The 22,323-nt window shown below is 39.6% G+C and overlaps 1 protein-coding gene across 1 annotated transcript in view; it reads left to right on the forward strand.

Moving 5' to 3' along the window:
- LOC123310440 (carbonic anhydrase-related protein 10) overlaps positions 1 to 22,323 on the forward strand; it is a 105,593-nt gene that overhangs the window by 22,783 nt on the left and 60,487 nt on the right. The window contains exon 2 of the mRNA XM_044893907.1: positions 16,371 to 16,507. Within this exon, the coding sequence (XP_044749842.1) occupies positions 16,371 to 16,507 (137 nt within the window). The remainder of the gene's footprint in view (positions 1 to 16,370; positions 16,508 to 22,323) is intronic.

The raw sequence follows: 22,323 nt of genomic DNA on the forward strand, positions 1-22,323 counted from the left end.
TGCCAGGTTTCGTTTCCGGCCCTCTGACACCTATCACTATATATTACAAACATTTCCCTTCCTATTCCCTTTCAATTAAATGACATTGGAGGGTGAAGTTGTCCCATATTCTTCGGGATTTCTGGAGTTGGATTCTGGACAGATTTCCTTAACTAGGATGTCTGCTCAATGGTGTATTAGAATTTCCACTTTTTATTTATTTCAATGACATATGCTTAGGAGTGACTGATGTATACAGGGTGAGTCTTTGACTTGTACAAATATTTTAGCAGTAGATTCTTGAGGTGAAAAAAAATCACTTTTTTTCTATACCATTTTTTCCGTCACATACCATGAAAATACCAAAAATTCAAACTGAGTTGAACGCTATTTGATGAATACTTGAACGTTTTGTAAAATGAGAGAATTCCTCATATTTTCTCGTATAATGCACCGTTTTCTAGTGGTTTGATGTTCAAAAATTGAAAAGTATCTGTGATATTCGAAAAATTGGGTACTTTGGCTGAATACAACTCAGTTCAAAAGGTCCACAGATGTGTAGTGTCACAGATTAATCTAGTTATTCTGTAGGTTAATTTGTTTTTCCAGAGGTGGCACAGCTTATTATAAAAATTAAAAACGGCTCTATCTTTTTATCATTCTCTTGGGGTATCTCATCCCAGCCAACTTGTACCAGATGTCCAAGTGCCGCTAGAGCCTGTAGAGGATAAGGTAAACGCAGTAATCTTTTTCCCATAATGTCGCAGATGTGTTCTATTGGTGATAGATAGGGAGATCCAGGGGACCAATACAAGAAATCTTCAAAATGAGCCAACGTAACTGTGGCTTCATATGGCATTATCTTGTTGGACAAGTGGGTTAGACTATAGGTCAGAACATGTTGTCTCACCACCTCCTGGATGTAACGCAAGGGGCTTATGTTGCCTCTGATGAATACCGACGATACCCTACTTCCCTCTATACCATAATTCAAACAGTGTTGTACATATGCCTTCGCACAAAAAAATTCATAATGTCTTCTTTCACCTTCTCTCCCTTACACACCTAAAATTGTGTAGTGTCACAGATTAATCTAGTTATTCTGTAGGTTAATTTGTTTTTCCAGAGGTGGCACAGCTTATTATAAGAATTAAAAATGGCTCTATCTTTTTATCATTCTCTTGGGATATCTCATCCCAGCCAACTTGTACCAGATGTCCAAGTGCCGCTAGAGCCTGTAGAGGATAGGGTAAACGCAGTAATCTTTTTCCCATAATGTTGCAGATGTGTTCTATTGGTGATAGATAGGGAGATCCAGGAAACCAATACAAGAAATCTTCAAAATGAGCCAACGTAACTGTGGCTTTATATGGCATTATCTGGTTGGACAAGTGGGTTAGACTATAGGTCAGAACATGTTGTCTCACCACCTCCTGGATGTAACGCAAGGCGCTTATGTTGCCTCTGATGAATACCGACGATACCCTACTTCCCTCCATACCATAATTCAAACAGTGTTGTACATATGCCTTCGCACAAAAAAATTCATAATGTCTTCTTTCACCTTCTCTCCCTTACACACCTAAAATTGTGTAGTGTCACAGATTAATCTAGTTATTCTGTAGGTTAATTTGTTTCTCCAGAGGTGGCACAGCTTATTTTAAAAATTAAAAATGGCTCTATCTTTTTATCATTCTCTTGGGGTATCTCATCCCAGCCAACTTGTACCAGATGTCCAAGTGCCGCTAGAGCCTGTAGAGGATAAGGTAAACGCAGTAATCTTTTTCCCATAATGTCGCAGATGTGTTCTATTGGTGATAGATAGGGAGATCCAGGGGACCAATACAAGAAATCTTCAAAATGAGCCAACGTAACTGTGGCTTCATATGGCATTATCTTGTTGGACAAGTGGGTTAGACTATAGGTCAGAACATGTTGTCTCACCACCTCCTGGATGTAACGCAAGGGGCTTATGTTGCCTCTGATGAATACCGACGATACCCTACTTCCCTCTATACCATAATTCAAACAGTGTTGTACATATGCCTTCGCACAAAAAAATTCATAATGTCTTCTTTCACCTTCTCTCCCTTACACACCTAAAATTGTGTAGTGTCACAGATTAATCTAGTTATTCTGTAGGTTAATTTGTTTTTCCAGAGGTGGCACAGCTTATTATAAGAATTAAAAATGGCTCTATCTTTTTATCATTCTCTTGGGATATCTCATCCCAGCCAACTTGTACCAGATGTCCAAGTGCCGCTAGAGCCTGTAGAGGATAGGGTAAACGCAGTAATCTTTTTCCCATAATGTTGCAGATGTGTTCTATTGGTGATAGATAGGGAGATCCAGGAAACCAATACAAGAAATCTTCAAAATGAGCCAACGTAACTGTGGCTTTATATGGCATTATCTGGTTGGACAAGTGGGTTAGACTATAGGTCAGAACATGTTGTCTCACCACCTCCTGGATGTAACGCAAGGCGCTTATGTTGCCTCTGATGAATACCGACGATACCCTACTTCCCTCCATACCATAATTCAAACAGTGTTGTATATATGCCTTCGCACAAAAAAATTGACAATGTCTTCTTTCACCTTCTCTCCCTTACACACCTAAAATTGTGTAGTGTCACAGATTAATCTAGTTATTCTGTAGGTTAATTTGTTTCTCCAGAGGTGGCACAGCTTATTTTAAAAATTAAAAATGGCTCTATCTTTTTATCATTCTCTTGGGGTATCTCATCCCAGCCAACTTGTACCAGATGTCCAAGTGCCGCTAGAGCCTGTAGAGGATAAGGTAAACGCAGTAATCTTTTTCCCATAATGTCGCAGATGTGTTCTATTGGTGATAGATAGGGAGATCCAGGGGACCAATACAAGAAATCTTCAAAATGAGCCAACGTAACTGTGGCTTCATATGGCATTATCTTGTTGGACAAGTGGGTTAGACTATAGGTCAGAACATGTTGTCTCACCACCTCCTGGATGTAACGCAAGGCGCTTATGTTGCCTCTGATGAATACCGACGATACCCTACTTCCCTCTATACCATAATTCAAACAGTGTTGTACATATGCCTTCGCACAAAAAAATTCAAAATGTCTTTTTTCACCTTCTCTCCCTTACACACCTAAAATTGTGTAGTGTCACAGATTAATCTAGTTATTCTGTAGGTTAATTTGTTTTTCCAGAGGTGGCACAGCTTATTATAAAAATCAAAAAGGGCTCTATCTTTTTATCATTCTCTTGGGGTATCTCATCCCAGCCAACTTGTACCAGATGTCCAAGTGCCGCTAGAGTCTGTAGAGGATAAGGTAAACGCAGTAATCATTTTCCCATAATATCGCAGATGTGTTCTATTGGTGATAGATAGGGAGATCCAGGGGACCAATACAAGAAATCTTCAAAATGAGCCAACGTAACTGTGGCTTCATATGGCATTATCTTGTTGGACAAGTGGGTTAGACTATAAGTCAGAACATGTTGTCTCACCACCTCCTGGATGTAACGCAAGGCGCTTATGTTGCCTCTGATGAATACCGACGATACCCTACTTCCCTCTATACCATAATTCAAACAGTGTTGTACATATGCCTTCGCACAAAAAAATTCACAATGTCTTCTTTCACCTTCTCTCCCGTACACACCTAAAATTTTGTAGTGTCACAGATTAATCTAGTTATTCTGTAGGTTAGTTTGTTTTTCCAGAGGTGGCACAGCTTATTATAAGAATTAAAAATGGCTCTATCTCTTTATCATTCTCTTGGGGTATCGCATCCCAGCCAACTTGTACCAGATGTCCAAGTGCCGCTAGAGCCTGTAGAGGATAAGGTAAACGCAGTAATCTTTTTCCCATAATGTCGCAGATGTGTTCTATTGGTGATAGATGGGGAGATCCAGGGGACCAATACAAGAAATCTTCAAAATGAGCCAACGTAACTGTGGCTTCATATGGCATTATCTTGTTGGACAAGTGGGTTAGACTATAGGTCAGAACATGTTGTCTCATCACCTCATGTTGCCTCTGATGAATACCGACGATACCCTACTTCCCTCTATACCATAATTCAAACAGTGTTTTACATATGCCTTCGCACAAAAAAATTCACAATGTCTTTCACCTTTTCTCCCTAAAATTTATTCGCTGAGTACGTCCCTGAATCGAAGGGTCTGGGGAGCACCCCGTAGTCTGAACAACTGCTCGGAATGACAACAGACCTTTGTCTTGCAAGGGGACGATTTGCCTTTTTATGCGCCTCCGAGGGACAAAGAAAATCGCTGAAGTGGTTGCTTACTCCTCTTCATTAGTATTGTTTAATGACCGGCCGTTTCTATTTCGGGAACTTTCGGATTTCGTTCGTTATTAACTGCGATATGAAGTTCGCCGGCGCGATTTTCGACCGGGTTTTTGTGGAATTGTTGTTTTGCCCCGATTAACCAAGGACTTTTATCCATTCATTCCATTCCGGAGGGAGGAGATTTGGTCCAAAATGGGATTTACAGGACTCGGGGATTGTTCCGGTAATCGGGGTTCGAACAGATCGTTATACGGCATTCGTTAGAGCAGAAATTGAAAAAAAAACAAAGAGATTCATGATATCGATATAATGGGGTTGAAAAATATTTTTTAACTACATACAACCTACAAAAATGTGTTTATTATTTCCGGAAGTATAGGTACAACTTACTCTGTACCTTTCTTATATTTGTCTGCCTGGGTAGAGAAAAAGACAAGACGAGACGAGAGAAAAGAAGGATTTAATATTATATTTTTTTCCGCAAATTCCCTGAAAATTTCAACATTCCATACAAAAAAAAGTCAAGGTTTCTCAACTGTAAGGAAATATTCATTTCCATACAATTCCTTATTAATTGGCCCACATCTTTGAACAAATTTGTAGGAAGTATGCCATCATAACATTTTCTGAGAAAGAACTCGCGCTTTTACACTTGCGATAATCCATAACACTTTTATTTGCATATTAGTACTTTTCTCTTGATTTCTTCGGCAGTAGTTCTAATGAAGCAGTATTCATTTCCTCAACCAACTCTGGAGGAGTCCCAAAATTGGAAAATTCATCATCACTTATCATTTTTGTTTTGTTTTCGAAAACACCAGCAATCGCATTTATATGCGTCAAGTTTGACAATTCAATATTAATACGTTTCCATAGTTACGAATTTCAAAGCACCAATGGGCAAGTTTCCTAAAACTCCAAAATCGAAATTAAGATTATTTATGGAAACCCTTTTCCATTGGTTATCCAACACGTGAAAGATTCGCTTCAAAATTAAGAAATTTTAGAAATACACCCTTCGAAACATAGTAAACATTCGAATATGTGAACGCTTGTGACGTAGAATGCCTTTACTGAAGTCTACTAATTTTTGTTGATTCGACAACAGTGGAACCGATCAAGAAGATATCCATAGATAACATAAAATTGTTTCTGAAATCTGTGTCTATATCTTCTTAAAACCGATGACATTTTGTGTCATGGTTTCTTTTTCTTGTCAAATATTATCACAAAACTTGATATTTATTACGTCTATGTTGATCAGAAAACTTTCATGATCATTATTGACTCGATTGGCGTTGCCGGATTGTGAAAATGACGTAGAATGTTCATAAGAGAGCACTTCTGAAATCAGAATTCTCTTAAGTGAATACAGACAAAATGCAATATATTAAAATTCGAAAAAAATATATTTCGATATATTTGAGTTATAAGGATTTTAATGACATATACTTTGAAATTTAGGAAAATACCCCATTATTTATGACATTTTCAAATTTCACTAATATCTGTCGAATTTTAAACGATTTGCGTGAAAATAGTATGTTACCTCGTAGGAAAAGCCACATTCCAGGACTCTGTGTTGCTAACTGACCGTGTGGAATCAATTCGTTATGTCACCTAGGCGAAATTGAGATTGTTACGCCCACTAAATTCATGAACTCAGAAAGATAAACATTCTGAAAGACTGTCACCCCACAGCAAACACCACCGCCCTCATCAGGCGTTTCTGATAGACGGAAAATCCTGGTAATCAGGATATAATCGTCGGGCAGGTGCCTGTTCGGTCCGGACCTCGTCAATCCTAGAACTGTAAATCATAAACCAAATATTGACCTTCAAACAAGCCGCAGAGAAGTCTAATGAACGCTCCCCTAACGGCGTACCTTATTTTAAGCATCGCGTGCTGGAATTCCGTGATTCACCCCCGCAGTCTACCCCGTTTCGGTTTCTATTATTCCCACCTAGTGCTCATGAATGATTGAAACATTCAGTAACACCGGTCGATGATAGGTATCGCTTTCCTGGTGATCTTCAACCGTGATTGCACGCTTTCCCAATGTGGGTTTTATTCAGTCCAGGTTTGCTCCGATTGCGGTGGTAGGGATGATTTTTATGGGGGTATTGCTGAAATGTGTCAAATTTCAAAGTACAATGAGAGTTTTTCGGTTGAGAGAAGAGGACGGAAATTTTTTCACGAAATCCATTTTGAAATAACTCATCTAGTTTATCACCTGATATAGAGTCTGCAGGAATTTCAATTGCATTTGATGGTATACAGGGTAGAATTGGAAGTTGCCATTTTCCTCCAAATTTCTGAACACTCTGTGGAGGTAATGATGGCAATGATGGGTCTTCAAATGAGTTTTTGAAGCCTCATCTTCTCTTAACATTTTCCTGTTTAATTCACGTCAATAGCTCATCATCAGGTCATAAACTAGATGATATAGAAAACAAAAACAACAAAATCGATGCACACCTCAAAAAGTTCTTTCAAAATGAATTTCGTGGAAAAGTTTTCTGCCCGTTTCTTTTGTCCAGGAGTTTATTTGTATTTAATCAGGAATTTTTTTGAAAACTGGAAAATGTTCGATATACAACTCTGTAAAAAATATTATGTATTTGATTTTGAATAATAAAATTTTAATTTTCGAAGAGCAAAATGGAATATCAGTGTTTGGCGATTCTGGATCGATAAAACAATACGATCGATCATTTTTCCTCATCGCATAGCTAGTCAATGTTTTCTTTGAAGCTTCCCAAATACCTTTTTAACTCGATATTCGATCAGTCCCGAAAGAGGGTCGGATATTCAACGCGGATGGTTCTGCGAACCAATTAAGGGGACTGATCTAGTTAGCTACACAGTGGCTCACTAAAATCATTAGTTTCCCATTTTCCAACCGAAACCTGGACAATCATGTTACCCCCAGATTGATGAGATGAAAAAAGCCAATGGAAGTTAGTCACCGACTATCTGCGTGGTTCCAGGAAGGCACCAGGCCCGTATCTATGATTTGTGACAGTCCTATACTCGCGAATCGTGAAATTTGTTGTTGAGGATAGTTACATCGTGAAATCTGCCCTTCATCAGAGCTGTATTCGCCACTGTATGGTCTACAACTTGCCCCACAGTTCCAGAGTTATACTCCTGTATCTGGAATTGCTTCGAGAAGGTTACCACCTGTTTCCTATGTTTCTCGTTTGAAGTTTTATTTTGCTTCTACCTTCTCGTCCCAGAATCTGCATTTTTCAGTTTCTGCTTGACCCATATAGTAAGCAGGTGTAGCATATTCTCGATATGGCACCTTAGTAGAATGGGTTTAGCAGATCCTTCCAGATTTCTCGATTCAGATGTGAAATGTATAGTAGTCTGACTTTTCCCTTCGCTATCAGTCATGGTGCGTAAGCCCTTGGGGTAGTGAAGAGAAAGTTCCGTCAACCTCCTGTTCGCGTTCCGCGTCATAAGTGTTGAATCTGAAATCTCTTTTTTTCTATCAGTCATGGTGCGTAAGCCCTTGAGATAGAGAATAAGAGATACCGCTCGTCGTCAGTGAAATTCTGTAGTTGCGCTCAAAATAGACCTTTTCTTCGCTATTAGTCATGGAGCGTAGCCCTTGGGATGGCGAATAAAAGTCTCGAGTAGATCCGCCCTGGTTGTGTTTCTTTCAGTTCTGGAGAAATACAATTAATTACATCCCGATACCATATAGCAAGTCATTTCACTTCGCGAGATTATCCTTAGTATCCATTTCGTCAGTTCTGGTTGGCGCATTTTATTGAACAACCTTTTTATTTTCACTGTACCCGGTATAAACTTTATAAAGTGCTCGTGATCGGACCGAATTTCCAGAATGTATGTTTGCTGATCGATTCGCTCATTTTTCATACCTACACATATTTCCGTTGTTTATATTATCAGTTTCCGAAGGTGTGAATAAACTGGTACATAATTTGATTTTGACCACTTCGTTATCGCTACCACCATAGATAACACCGAACTCTGTCTCCGACTACTCAGCTACTCTGGTAGGTTTGCTATTCTTCCTAGTGAAAAGAATAGCTGGCGCTCGAGATAAGTTTTCTCCGAAGTAACCACGTTGCAACGTCTTCCTCGAAAACCACCAAGCGTCCCAAATACCTCCCTGCGTCGCTAAGAAATCCAGAGGTGAAGATATCTCGAAATTCACCGAGCACCGGACCGAACGTCTGGGGTTGTCACGCCTGTTCGTTGTTTTCAAACTCATTACGGTGTTCCCGAACTCGCTGACAAATGACGTGGATCGTGAAAAATGAAGTGGGAATGTAGACAACTTGATAAAGGGCGGCGTTGACTTCGATAAAAACGGGAAGTTTCTGGACGGAAGAACGTAGGGGATACATGCATTTATCCCCGGCGTCGAAAAGCACTAAAATCGACAGTCTCGTCTTGGTTCGGAAAATTTTACGCACACGTCGGTGGGCGTGTGGCTTTGGTGAATTTATGCCCTTTGGAGATAGAGGCACGTAAAGACACTAAGTGATTCTTGGATGATGGAATTGGAAGATTAGCTGTTCTGATGCGAAGTCGAAAGCTTTTGTGTGTTTGTGATGGAGGGAAGTCATCCATCCAGGTAGTGAATTTGCTCAACAGTGCTTAGGTAATAGGAAAAATAAATCATCACATTATACATTCTTGAATTCGAGATTTAAATGGCAGGTAACCAGGAGCGGTTCCTTGAGTTATTTCAAGAACGAAGTCCTGCAAAAACAAAACACCTTTGTACAGCTTTCCGCGTGGTCAGTAATATCTAATAGTAATCTCCGGTTATTGTTCTACCCTTATCCAAAAAATCAATCATGATTATACTCCATGGCAATCCCAAAAAACTGAAGGAACAACTTTTCCAGCAGATTTTTGGACAAGAGGCTTCTTAGGTCTTGGAGAACCACAGTGTCGCCATTCCATCGATTACCCAAGTCTCATCCATAGTAACAATTCGGTTTAAGAACTCCACATCGTTGTCAAATCGAGCAGAGAGCGAATGCGATGCTTCTACCCTTGCACGTTTTTGGTCAACATTTGGGGATCCATTTTGCAGCAATTTTTCTCATGTTTAAATTGACGTGAACTATATGACGAACGCGTTCGTCTGAAATATTCAGTGCTTCAGATATCCGTTTTAGCCCAATTCGACGGTCTGATAAAAGCATGTCATGAACTGCTTCGATATTTCCGGGGACTGACACAGAAACTGACCTTCCCGATCGGTTATCATCTTCAATGGACAATTTACCTCTTTTGAAGCTTGATGTCCAGTTTTTCACGTTCGCATAGGAAGAACATTGATCACCAAGGGTAAAGCATATCCTCGTAAATCTGCTTACCTCTTAACCGTTTTAAATACAGGTACTTGATGATGGCTCGATACTCCAATTCTCAGATTTTCACACAGCCTGTATCTTTTAAACCGAGCCAAATCGGTAAAAATGGTATAGGAAAAAAGCGTTCCTCTCGACTTCAAGAATCTACTGTTAGAATATTTGTAAGAGTCAAAGACTCACCCTGTATAGTACAAATCTCTCAAACCCAATAGATCCTTTAGCGATCCAGAACGGTCCATAAATACCGAATTTTGCCGTGCAGCATCCGGCGGCGCAAACGCCCCGCCAAAACAATTCACCGTCAGGCCAAACTTCCGACCATCGCAATAAGACTCTTGACAGCGCAAAAAATATGAACTGGCTATTTGTTCCAGCGTCGTAGTGCGCTCCGTGACAAGGATACAGAATTAATTTGAATTTCAAATGGGGCGGGGAACGGCCCTGGAAGTCGGTGTTGTTTTACGGACCGTGGGCCAGGATAAGAGTGTCAATTTCCAGTTGCAGACAGACATTACGGGAATGGGGAACGCCGCCTCCCGAAGATTCGGCAGCGAATTTGTACGGGAGTCACGCACCGTTGGTTGGAAATCGATGGGAAGGTTGATTTTCCGTATTTTAGGCTCGGTATCGGAATGGAGTGTTGCAAATTTGGCATAAACATCGTCGATCAAACTGGTTATTAGTTGGAGAAGGACAAAGAACAAGCAAACAGACATGCTATATCAAAGACAAGAATGAAAATTAAATACCATCCAGGATTTCAATGCAAATACAATAAAATGGTACTCAGATGGTTCAAAAACCATGACAGGATATACAAACAGGGTGAGTGTTGACTGGTACAAATATTTTAATAGTAGTTAGATTCTTCAGGTCAAAACAAACCCTTTTTTCGTCACCATTTTTTCTGAATCGGCCCTGATAAAAAGATATAATCATTTTAAGTTTTCATAATAAGCAGGAGCCACCTATAGAATACCTTCAGAAGGACTAGCTAAATCTGTGACATTACACAGCTGTGGATCTTCTGAACAGAGTTATATACAGCCAGACTCCCAATTTTTCAAATTTCACAGATGCCGTTTTAATTTTTGAACATCAAATTTCTCGAAAAGGGTGCAATCTAAGAGAAAATATGAAGAAAACTTCGTTCAAGTATTCATTAGATAGCATCCAACTTAGTTTCAAGACTTGGGTTCTTGACTCTTTGGTATTTTTATGGTACGTAATGATCATAATGAGAAAACTGGAAGACGTGGATGATATCTTGTGTTCGAAAAAGATTCCTCAATTAAATGAAAAACTATATCCCGAAATTCATTTCATTCGATAAAACTGTTTGTGAGATAGAACTGAAAATAACATTTTTTCATGGGTTTTCAACAGCCTGTATTTTTTAAACCGAGCTGAGTCAGAAAAAATGGTATAGGAAAAAAGTGTTTTTTTTTACCTCAAGAATCTACTGCTAAAATATTTGTACAAGTCAAAGTCTCACCCTGTATACATCAATTAGTGTTCGAAGAAGATTCATCAAATAAATGAACTTCTTATGGTACCGAGCCGATTTAGAAAAAATGACAAAGAAAAGAAGTGTTTCTTTCTACTGTTTAAATATTCGTATGAGTCAACGGCTCACCGTGTATATATTACAAACCATCAACCCCATAAACAAGTTACAATGACAATAATGTATCCTATATAAACTCACCTATATCGTAAAAAACCCCAGATGACAGTAAACTCTAAAAATTTTCACGAATAATTATCGGTAGACACTAAACATTTCATTTCAATTTATATATCAACACATGTCCCTATTCAGATTTAGCAGTTTGATTAGACGAAATAGTTGATAAGTGACCTCTTTTCGTAGGATAACTATGAACATCTGAGTTTTAAACGACAAACCATAGAATGTGCCAAAGGTGACATATAAGAGTTAGTGATTCAAGAGGAAACCATTGTCAATGTTCAGTATGCATTTTGGCTAGTGAAATTACTGAGATGTGATGGATCAGTCATTGTATCCCAATTGAAAGATATACTCGACGTGGGACAGTGTCACATGTACTCATTTGAAACCTTTGCATTCTGGGATCATACCACAGATTCAGCGCACTAGTTTGCTACTTCTGAAGCATTGAAGGCAGAAACCAGACTCTACGTCAGTAAAATAGGGCGATATCTATGCAATACCTTCTCTGTAAATTCCGCATATGTCAGCAGAGCTGTGATTATTGTGAAATTTAAGAAACATTTCTATATCTACGCACTGTTAAACTCACCTCTGTTGGAATCATCGGAAACACAATCATAATCACCAGAAGAGTCTCAGAATTTTCGAAAGCTATGCAAACCTTCTTCGAACACTTTAATCATGTATGAATATGTCCTTCGAATCAACCCAATACCGCCTTTCATAGTGAACTATCAAGCGTTCAATGCAAGCACGATAACAATGAATAGAACTGTCACATACGGACTCGGACCACAAAAGAAAGATGAAGTTCCAAGCATCGAATCGGTCACGGCAGGATGAAATAAACGTTCCACAAAGAATGGAAAACTCAATTTTGAGCTGATTAGAAAGTCAATGTGCAAGTTAAGGAGATTTCCTTATCATAATTCCTCACGATGCGAAATAACGAGAGACTTAAGAGACGACATTGTTCCTGATTGAACAAGGAATCGAAGAAGAAAGAACGAAAATCAGGATGGGGCGACTAATAAGATGAGCAAACTGAAGGGAACACAATTTAAAAAATCTCGCAGAGATTTTATGGCCACTGAGTGTACGCCGACTGCGAGACAAACTCAATGGGCAGAAAACTGATTTGAGGAATCTTTGAATAAAGAATATTCTTCGTTCAATGGTAGGAAGGGTTATTATTTCTATGAATGCATTAACGTCACTTCAAAGTATTCTGTATCTGTTGCCAGAGTGAAAAAACTGTCTAGATTGTGATTGAGGCTGAGATTTTTTTCGTTTGGGGTAGCGGATACACAGGGTGTTTTCACAAGTGAGTGTTTTTTCTACATATAGTTGATCTATTTTTAATGTCGATATCCCAAACGTGAACCGTCTAAAAATTCTTTAAGTAGAAGAACATACGAATGTTCAGCCATTTTTGAACTCGAGAAATAGAGGGTCTTTATGAATTATTGGGTTGTCATTTAAACTACCCTCCATCCCTCGTAGACGGTGCATAACAAACCCCATTTTCATGAAAACTTGCGTTGTTTGAAATAAAAACAGAACTTTTCGAACGTTTTTCTACAAAAAATTGAAATTGTAGTTGGTGCTTCCTTGTCAAAACACAGTGTGAGTCTCTGAAATACTTTCTCAAAGCAGCCGGAAAGAATAACAGAAATTAAATTCAGCATATCCCCTACGGATGCGAAAAGGTGGTCAATTTTACTAGTGTTTCCCCATTATTGCAAGGATTAGGTTAGGTTAGAAAAAGCCACCCCTAAAATTTGTTATGCAAGAATCTTTTGCATGTTTCACTCATTGAGTTTTTTCGAAATATCAATGTCAAATTTCCACCTCAAATGCTCAATTTTCTTTGTGAAAACCCATGACGTAAACTCCCATGTCCCGATTCTACAGAGAACGCGTTTCCATTCAGAAATCCCCCAATGGACAACCACTGGCTTTCGTCCAACAGTGATAACCTTTTAGGTTAATCAGCATCATTACTTGATCGCTTTTCACTGCCGCATCCTCGAAACTAGCAGAACAATGTTCATTTATATCCTACATTGCAATCAATTTACCTTTTGCTGTCAAAGTAACAAATGGAGCTTTTCAATTTAGCTTTTGTTGAGCGTCGGTACACGGTCATCTATTGGACAAAAGCCATGTTCCACAATGACCACAACAAAGTAAATAAACCAGGGGTTTGAGGAAGTTCAGCGTCATAGTCAAGTTTTGGATCTTTTATGTACTCGCGAAGTTGCTTAAAGTTCATGACTGGGGTCGTGTAGGTGGAATAGGGTATATCGATTTTGTGATTAGGCTGGAAAAATCGAGTTCATTTTCGAATATCGTTGGAAAAGTCGATACGGTTTTTGAACAATAGTGTGTGGTTTTATCTGTTGGATAACCATCTGTCGTTTCTATTGAGGCAGGGGAGCAGTCAACAAAAATGTTCCCCTTTTTGATTCGGGGATTATTTTAGAAAACATGGCATCCTGTTATATTCCTCCGATCCAATTAGGATCTTCGGTTGCCAAGGTTTTCACTTGAGCTTATGAATGTCGTTTTGAAAACCTCAAATTTTTGTATCAAAAAAGACCCCTCTAAAATGACCTTTTTGCTACTCTGTCTGAAAATCAGGACGTTCTATTAGTGTCATAGAATACGGAGTGCATTGAAGTTGTTTTGAAGATTCTAGAAAATCAAACAGTTGATGATTCAATAGAGAATTGCACTCCAAAGAGCTCTTCGAAGTTAACTCGAAAGTTGAAAGTGGAAAAACAAAAAAAAAATTATTTTCTCCTGAATAGGGCCAGATATTTGAAATTTTGGTATAAAAATACAGGTTTTCGAAGACGCTGAATCTATTGCGAGCAATTTCGAAAGCCTATCCTCCTTCGCTTAGATTTTCATCTTGAAAATGGCATTTTCCAAAAATGGCCAATTTCACTTGAGAATTCTTCAAGATCGAACAATTGTGGCGAGGTTAATGAAATCCTCAGATTTATTTCTAGAATCAAGAGATTCATTACAAGAAGAGTTGCTCTCTCAGAAAATGTGTTACATTAAGATGTACCTGGAAGAATCCTGGAAGATAAATCACTCTGAATATGACCTTCGAAATATTCCCAAAAAACTTGGTTCAGTGAAACCTTCTTCAAGATCAAACGGTTGTGTCGAGATGGATAAAATTCTCAGATTTATTACTACAAGAGTTGCTCTTCTATAATATGTATCACATTCAGATTTGCGATAACTTTCCTGGAAGATAAATCACTCCAAAGATGACCTTCGAAAAATTCCCAAAAAGTTGGGGTCAGTTAAACCTTCCTCAAGACCGAACGGTTGTGCCAAGATGGATGAAATGTCGATATTTATCACTTGAAAGGTTGTTCTTTCACAGTATGTATCACGTTTTATGCCACTCAATAAATTTTATGTCAATGTGAACAATACAAGATCTCTCACATGCCCAACATGAAGCAACTCTCAAATTCCAACCCCCAAAAGCCAGCCGAGCTCCAACGACTCCCAGATTCCCGTAACCAACTCGAACAAAACGAAATTTCCAGCCAGTGTTCTCCATTACAGCTCCCGGCCATTCAGGAATGTGGGACCGCCACCGTTTCGCGTGAGGAAATATAACAAGAATCATCATAAATTTTTCATACGGCCACTGGAGGAAACGAATTACACAAACACGTGTCAAACTTGCCCAACAATTCGTTCTCTCGCACCGTGAAGTCCCTTGTTTGAATGGCAGCAGGAATATTAAGGCATTATTGACCAACTCTGTGCGGAATACTTGATGACTCGTGCTTGGCCAGTCGGCACGAACTAATTTCGGGCAGAGAATGTGCTGAACATTTAAAATTTCATCCGTGTAGCGCTCAAGAAATGGAAATTCGGAGCATGAAGAGTCCATTGGAACAACGAGGAGTGAAGTGTGGTAGTAGAACACTTAATTCGGATAATTTAAAGGGACTTCGGTGGGTGAATGAGTATATAAGCTCGTAATTCATTCAATTTATGGGATATGTTATCTACTTAGGTACTTAAAATCGACACACGACAGATAAATGAAAAAACCATATATTTGTAAGTCCAGGAAAGTTGAACCCCTTCTCACTCTGAAGCCACTTCTTAAGTTGTTTCTGTAAATGGCAGCAACTCTTTTTTTGCGTGAAGATATCATGCCCAAACAGTCAACGATAGATAATCGTAGAGTGATGGTGAGATGAACATCTTGAGTACATCAATTCCTTTTTTAACATCCGGAAATTGGCTCATGCCTCCCTAACCCATAAGAGAGTTGAACAGGGGGCGAGAGAGACTTGACCATAAGTTTGTTCATCAGGAAAAACATTGAAAGAAAACAATTTCCAATGACCAACGATTGTCTACGTCAAGGTTTTCATCATCAGATGTATCAGAGTATGAAATACATATTTTCTCTTTCAGAGTCACTCTTCTTTATTCCCGAGATGTTTTTCACATTTTTGAACCTTTGTATATTTTTTTATTTTTATTCTATTACCTTTTTTGAGGCACACTATTATCTTTGCTCAGTGGCGGAAACTTGGACCACTGATAATGTCTCTCGACCATAGCATGGGTCAAGTCTCCCGCACTCCCTTTCAATCTATTCAAGAGATATATTCTTGAAACTTCTACAACTATCATTAAAAAGTCTCATCGTTTGTAAAACAATATTAATCAATGAAAACAATAAAACTAAATAACACCACGCACCTATTAAACTTTTCAGACAGTGTAACAAACACAAATTATTCAATTCCTTACTTCACAACAAGATCACGTTCAACCCTCTCACTCTCGAACTGTTCTGATGGCGGCCAAAATGGAGCCGCCACTAGTTGTGCCTTGTTACGAGTATATCGCAAGCTATTAACGATACCGGTAGCGCGAAATTTGAATCGAAATATTTGAGGTGGTTCAAGTCTCTTACCTGAGAGAGTCTCCCGGACTTATCTGCCATGAATAAACCTTTTTTCTCGTTGTTTCAGGTCCCGGATATTGGGGTCTCATGAACCCGCAGTGGAACATGTGCTCGAAAGGACGAAGACAATCTCCAATCAACATCGAGCCGGACAAATTGTTGTTCGATCCCTACTTGAACGGCATAAACGTCGACAAACACAAAGTAAGTTCACATCTCGGTTAGCTCCCGTTCCAAAATCGATTTCGGTATAATCTGATTAGTATGATTGATCTACATAACTTGTGTCAACATGCTCGTGGAGATGGCTAATGCAGGCTTCATTCATAAAACCGTATGGCTAGAGAGCAATTTAGAGTTGTTGAGGAGGGAATGTTCTGTCTACTGGTTTAAGTATATTTCACTCGGGTATTTGTCATCTATCACTACTTTCATTCATTGGTATGTTTGTAAGCACTTTATACCTTGAGCTACAAAACAGGTTAGGTTAAGTTAGGTTAGGTTTATACCTTGAGCATGTTAAAGTTTGAAAATCCAGCGGAAGCAGGCTGGTTATTGCAGTTAGTCCACAGCCTCCCAAAGTACGCCTCTTTATAGAGTGCTATGCTTAGTAGTACTGGAGTAGCAATTATGTTAGGGTAATAAACTCGGATAGAGGAGATGCTGCTAGCTTCTTTCAGCTACAAGCCGATGAATTCTCGTTGAAGTATAATCATCATCAATTTCTGCCTAGGTCCTCCAACTAGGAATTTTTTGCATGGCAACAACAAAACACCTTTGGATAGCTTTCCGCGTCTTTTCTCTTTAATTTTTTTCTTTAGAGAGGTCAGATATGTCGAATAGTAATCTACGGTTATTGTATCACCTTTATCCAAAAAATTAATCATGATAACTTCATGGCAATCCCAAAAAACTGAAGCAAGAACTTTTCCAGCAGATTTTTTGACACGAAACTTCTTAGGTCTTGGAGAACCAGAGTGTCGCCATTCCATCGATTGTTGCTTTGTTTCTGGATCGTAGAAATGTACCCAAGTCTCATCCATAGAAGCAATTCGGTTTAGGAAGTCTACATCGTTTTCAAATCGAGCATAGATCGAACGCGATGCTTCTAACCTTGCACGTTTTTGATCAACATTCAAACATTTGGAGATCCCTTTTGCAGCAATTTTTTTCATGTCCGAATTGACGTGAACTATATGATGAACGCATTCGTATGAAATATTCAGTGCTCCAGATATCCGTTTTAGCCCAATTCGAGGGTCTGATAAAATCATGTCATGAACTGCATCGATATTTTCGGAGACTGACACGGAAACTGGCCTTCCTGATTGGTCATCATCTTCAATGGAAAATTGACCCCTTTCTGAAGCTTGCAGTCCCCTTTTTCACCGTCGCACACGAAGGACATTGGTCACCAAGGGTATTAAGCATATCTCCGTAAATCTGCTCACCTCTTAACCCTTTTAAATACCGGTACTTGATGATGGCTCGATACTCCAATTTTTCTATTTTCACAATTTCGGTGGACACCTTCTTTATTTTAATTCATTGCGTTACTCTGGTTCACTTTTTCGACCTTAAACTTCACCCTGTCACTTCTAATGAGTTATGGTTCGTTGCTATGGTAACGCAATATTTTTTTCATGCAAGGACCTGATCTAGGCTAACTAGTTATCAATACATCCTCGTAGTGGCAGCTGATTTTGATGGTTCTAGTGTGTTAGGCTGCAGGCCATATTATTCAGTTGAATTTCATACGAAAACCTCGTTAACTGTGTAATAGGTTAGATTATGTATTAACTGGACAGCATTTGTTAGAGGCTTAAGTGTTCTGAGTTAATTTCGGAAGAAAAGTGTGGCTGAAATGCTTCGAATCTTCGTGAAAGTTTATGGTGATTATGTATGGTATGATTTTGACGTTTCAAGAATATTGACAGCCGCTGTGGAATAGAAAACGAAGAATTGGAGGCATCACCAAAAAAGAACCAGGTCAAACTCAATGGGTGCTTGAAGAATAATAATGTGACCCATTTAGGCACAATTTGTTCAATTCGAGGAATCCAAGAGGCGAACATGGTTATCTGATTCTGGATAACTCTTCAAGTGAACTGAAAATCTGTCGCATCTCACCACAACTCGGTTGAATTTCAAATTTTCAGAAATTCAGAATCACCACCGATCCACCCCTAGAACACGAACTGTAAAAGCTCGGATCCCTTCCCTGGCGATTCCCATAATGTCGGAAAACTCCCTCACGAGAAAAATAGGCGGCAGCTGGCCATGAAAAACTGGACCCTGCGAGACTCGAAACTCCATCCTTTATGCAACTCGAACGATCTAGACGGCCCTGAATAAATCAAGTCAGCAAACCCCCCTATTGAATTTTCAACAGCCCGAGAATACCCAGAAATAAAACAAGGAGATAAACCCCGGTAAAGCGAGTGTAATCTTCCTTTCAACTTGAGGAATCACCGACTCCTATATCGCACAATCTCAATCGGGATGCTGCATTTTAAATCCGGCAAATTTCCGAGCTAACAAACCTTGAATAATGTCGTATGACAAATGATGTCGGGAACTGGGAAAGCGGCGTAGGAAAACCGCGGTGGTGGGGGGTCATCCATCATTCAATCACTGGAGTACGCCGTCCGGAATTTCCTGGTCCCCTCTAATGATCTGAACCATTATACTCGATTCAAATCACATGCTGTTTTTACAACAAGTTGCTACTTGCTTCTCGACCCGATCCTTACTTATGCGGGATCCACGTTAATGGATACAGTGGATGACTTCGTCTTCTCATGTTCATTATTTTTTTCAGGCTCTGACCCCGCTCATGTCGATTTACATAGTGGGGAAGCCATTATAATCGTTTGTTTTTGCTTTCAATTTTCTTCCTAAAAGGTAGACCATTCAAATATCGACGAAGAATTCTTCGAAGCCATTCTGCGAAGAAAATGACCTGATCTAACCGACTGTCAGTCCTCCAGCAATCCAACAAGAAAATATCCGACCACATGTAGCTAGAGTTTCATGTTCTCCTCTTTGCTCCAAACACTTCCCACATCTTTCTCTGGCAAATTACAAAATGTGATTTGAAATTAACAGATCAACGTTAATTTGTTGCTTCAATGATTCTGGTCCTCAGTTGATTGAAATGAGAAAAAGTCAAAAGGAACTATTACAAACCTCAGTAACTGGACCAGAGCCTTTCTGTGATATAGGAAAATGCACTTATGAAAAAAAGTTCCTGGAGAAGGAAGAAGCCAAAAAAGAGAAACACTGTGGAGAAATCCTCCAGGAATGCATCATTCCAAAAAAATTACTTCGGGATTTCGAAACTGTAGGATCCAAGAAGTATTCGAATATGAATAAGTTACCCCTCCTCACAAGCTTCCTCACAGGACACTGGGGATAGCCTCCTAGAATCCTTCTCAGGTACTGGAGTTCATTGGCACTCTGGAGCTGAACGACGAGCAGTTGTGAGAAGAGCTCTGGTTGGGCCCAATAGACCTTGATGGCAGTGAGGTGTAGGGGAAAAAGATGCGTTTTATAGCCTCTACCCTCAAATGCCAACTTCACCTAATCGTGGTGCACCCTGTTCTTACGAACGAGGCTCTGGCGACCGAACATGAGCGGTATAACTCTGTTTCTCACAATTACCTAGCCTGAACATCGGCCTGAGCAGGAAATGACTCTCTGCGTTGCTTAAGTTACGTCTTAGACCTTGTCGTCTCAGGATATCTGTGCCACAAGATAATCTAGTCGAAACCGCAACCAAAGTTGCACTGATAGCGTTACCAGTGCAGCTTTTAAACACCTTCTAACGCAGCTCCCACAAAAAGATGGATCAGTCGAACAGGACAAAATTTGTATCCGGAGGTAAAATACCCTATTCGAATCTATTGGGCTAGTGAATCATCGTACAACCACCAAGGAAAACCACATAGCTTTTGCAGCATGGAGCGTCAAAACTGCAACGAACATCCATTGCAATAGTTGCCTTAAGCGACAACATGTCGTAGGCTTTGCCATTAGAAACGACCTGGTCGCCAAACTAACCGAAAATCCAATTGGCACTTACAAAGAAGTGGTCCTCCCAACGCTCCTTTATGGAAGCGTAAGCTGGACACCCTACAGGAGACATATTAAACAGCTTGAACAAACGCAACAACGTCATCTAAGACAAATAATGCACATCAGATGGTTCGACAAAGTTTCAAATGCAGATAGCAGCGCGCGAGTTGTACAACAATTGAGACTCAAGTAACAAGGACCCGACTGAGATGGAGTGGCCACATTCTGAGGATGCAAGATAAAAGACTTCTCAAAATAGCTCTGTATGGCGAATTCACAGAGAGAGCTGGGAAACCAGGAGGCCAGTATAAGCGGTTTAAGGATATACTGCATCAATCCCTAAAATCAGTTAATGCCAATCATAACTGGGAACAACTAGCGTTAGATAGATCGCAGTGGAGGTCTTTGGTGCACAGTTATAATGGAGACTCGAGAAGAATACAGCGGCGGCCATATCTGGTTGGTGACTATCCATGCCCAGAGTGTGGAAGGATCTGTAGATCACGGCTGGGTCTCTTCAGTCACAAGAGGGCACACAGTCGCAACTAGCCCTAAGAAATTATGGTTTGATAATTTTCAATCTTCTTGTAGGTTTATTCTCGGTAACGGGATACATCAATGATGATGGCAGTGTTTACCAAAACTATAAACTATCCAGAACGCCTACTTAAAATGGAAAATGGTACATGAGGTTTCGACATAGAACATCGACCTAAAATTCCATACTCTATACTTGATTACGTATTTTTTCAACGCACGCTACAGTAGACAGATCAATTCCTTGTGGTAGTCATAATGGGCAATCTCCATTCAAATAAATGGTTGCTGTTTTTCTGGTTCCTCAAAAAAGTTGAAGTTAAATGAATTTTTCTCACTTAACACAATGTGTCCAATTCAAGATGGAATCGATCTGTCTTGGCAAAATACTTCGGTAGGAAATATGAAAGTTATTCCGCAGTTGTCTAGCGCTGCTGAGTAAAACCGCACGAAGGAAAATCAGAAAACTCGCATACGTCCTTGTTGCTCGGAATTTGTGTGACAGTTGGGTGAAGTGAAGGAAAACAAAATGCCGCGAGAACCGTGGATACATACATATTTTACGACTTATCCCGGAAGATCCCCCGGGACACGGCAATACTTCCAAAGTATAAAATCGCATCAATAAAACTTCGAATGCGGATGTTCAACTGAAATCGTCGATGTTTATCAAATAAATATCGGACGACGGACAATGGTGGAAAGTCCCGGAATGCGATCGATACGACCTGGATGTATATAACGAACCGTTTACCTATATTGGATAAGCCGGAGTCGTCCTCAAACTCGGTTCATCAATTTTTTTTTTCATTCGATTGTGGGAGCACGAGAACTCCTCGAATTTGTGACGGAAGCGTTCTTTAGTTTCCCCCAAACGAAGATATATTGAATATAAGGGATGGTTACGTGTTCTGGGGGAGGTTTGGCCTCGTTTCATCTGTCATCATTGGTACGAGGCTGTCATTCGATCAGGTCCGAAAAAAAGGAGAAGAATGTTTGTCCGAACGACTTGGAGAAGCAAAAGATTGAAAAATTTTATTCGGGATGCATTTCCGAGAGGTTGAAGTTAACTGGAGCTTGATTTTAATTGTAAATTAAAGGTGTGGAACTGCAATAACACTATCCATCCAGAATCTAGAATTTCCACAGAAATTTTTGTAGATATATCGAGTAGATTCCATCCACTTGTCTTCAGGAGTAGGACGACCAAAAGAGCTGAAAAATCTAATCAGCATTTAGGAAAAAACAGCAACAGTATCCAGGGCAAGACAAGATATAACCATTTATTTCTGTTGAGGACCAGGAGGGTGACCACTGAGGTCTTACACATACTGTACTTTAGGTAACAAGCACGTATCTTATGGCTTCAATCCTTTGGACAGGTGTAGGAAGGAACTGACTCCTTC

Source organism: Coccinella septempunctata, chromosome 3, assembly GCF_907165205.1.
Source record: "Coccinella septempunctata chromosome 3, icCocSept1.1, whole genome shotgun sequence".
NCBI classification, from domain to species: domain Eukaryota; kingdom Metazoa; phylum Arthropoda; class Insecta; order Coleoptera; family Coccinellidae; genus Coccinella; species Coccinella septempunctata.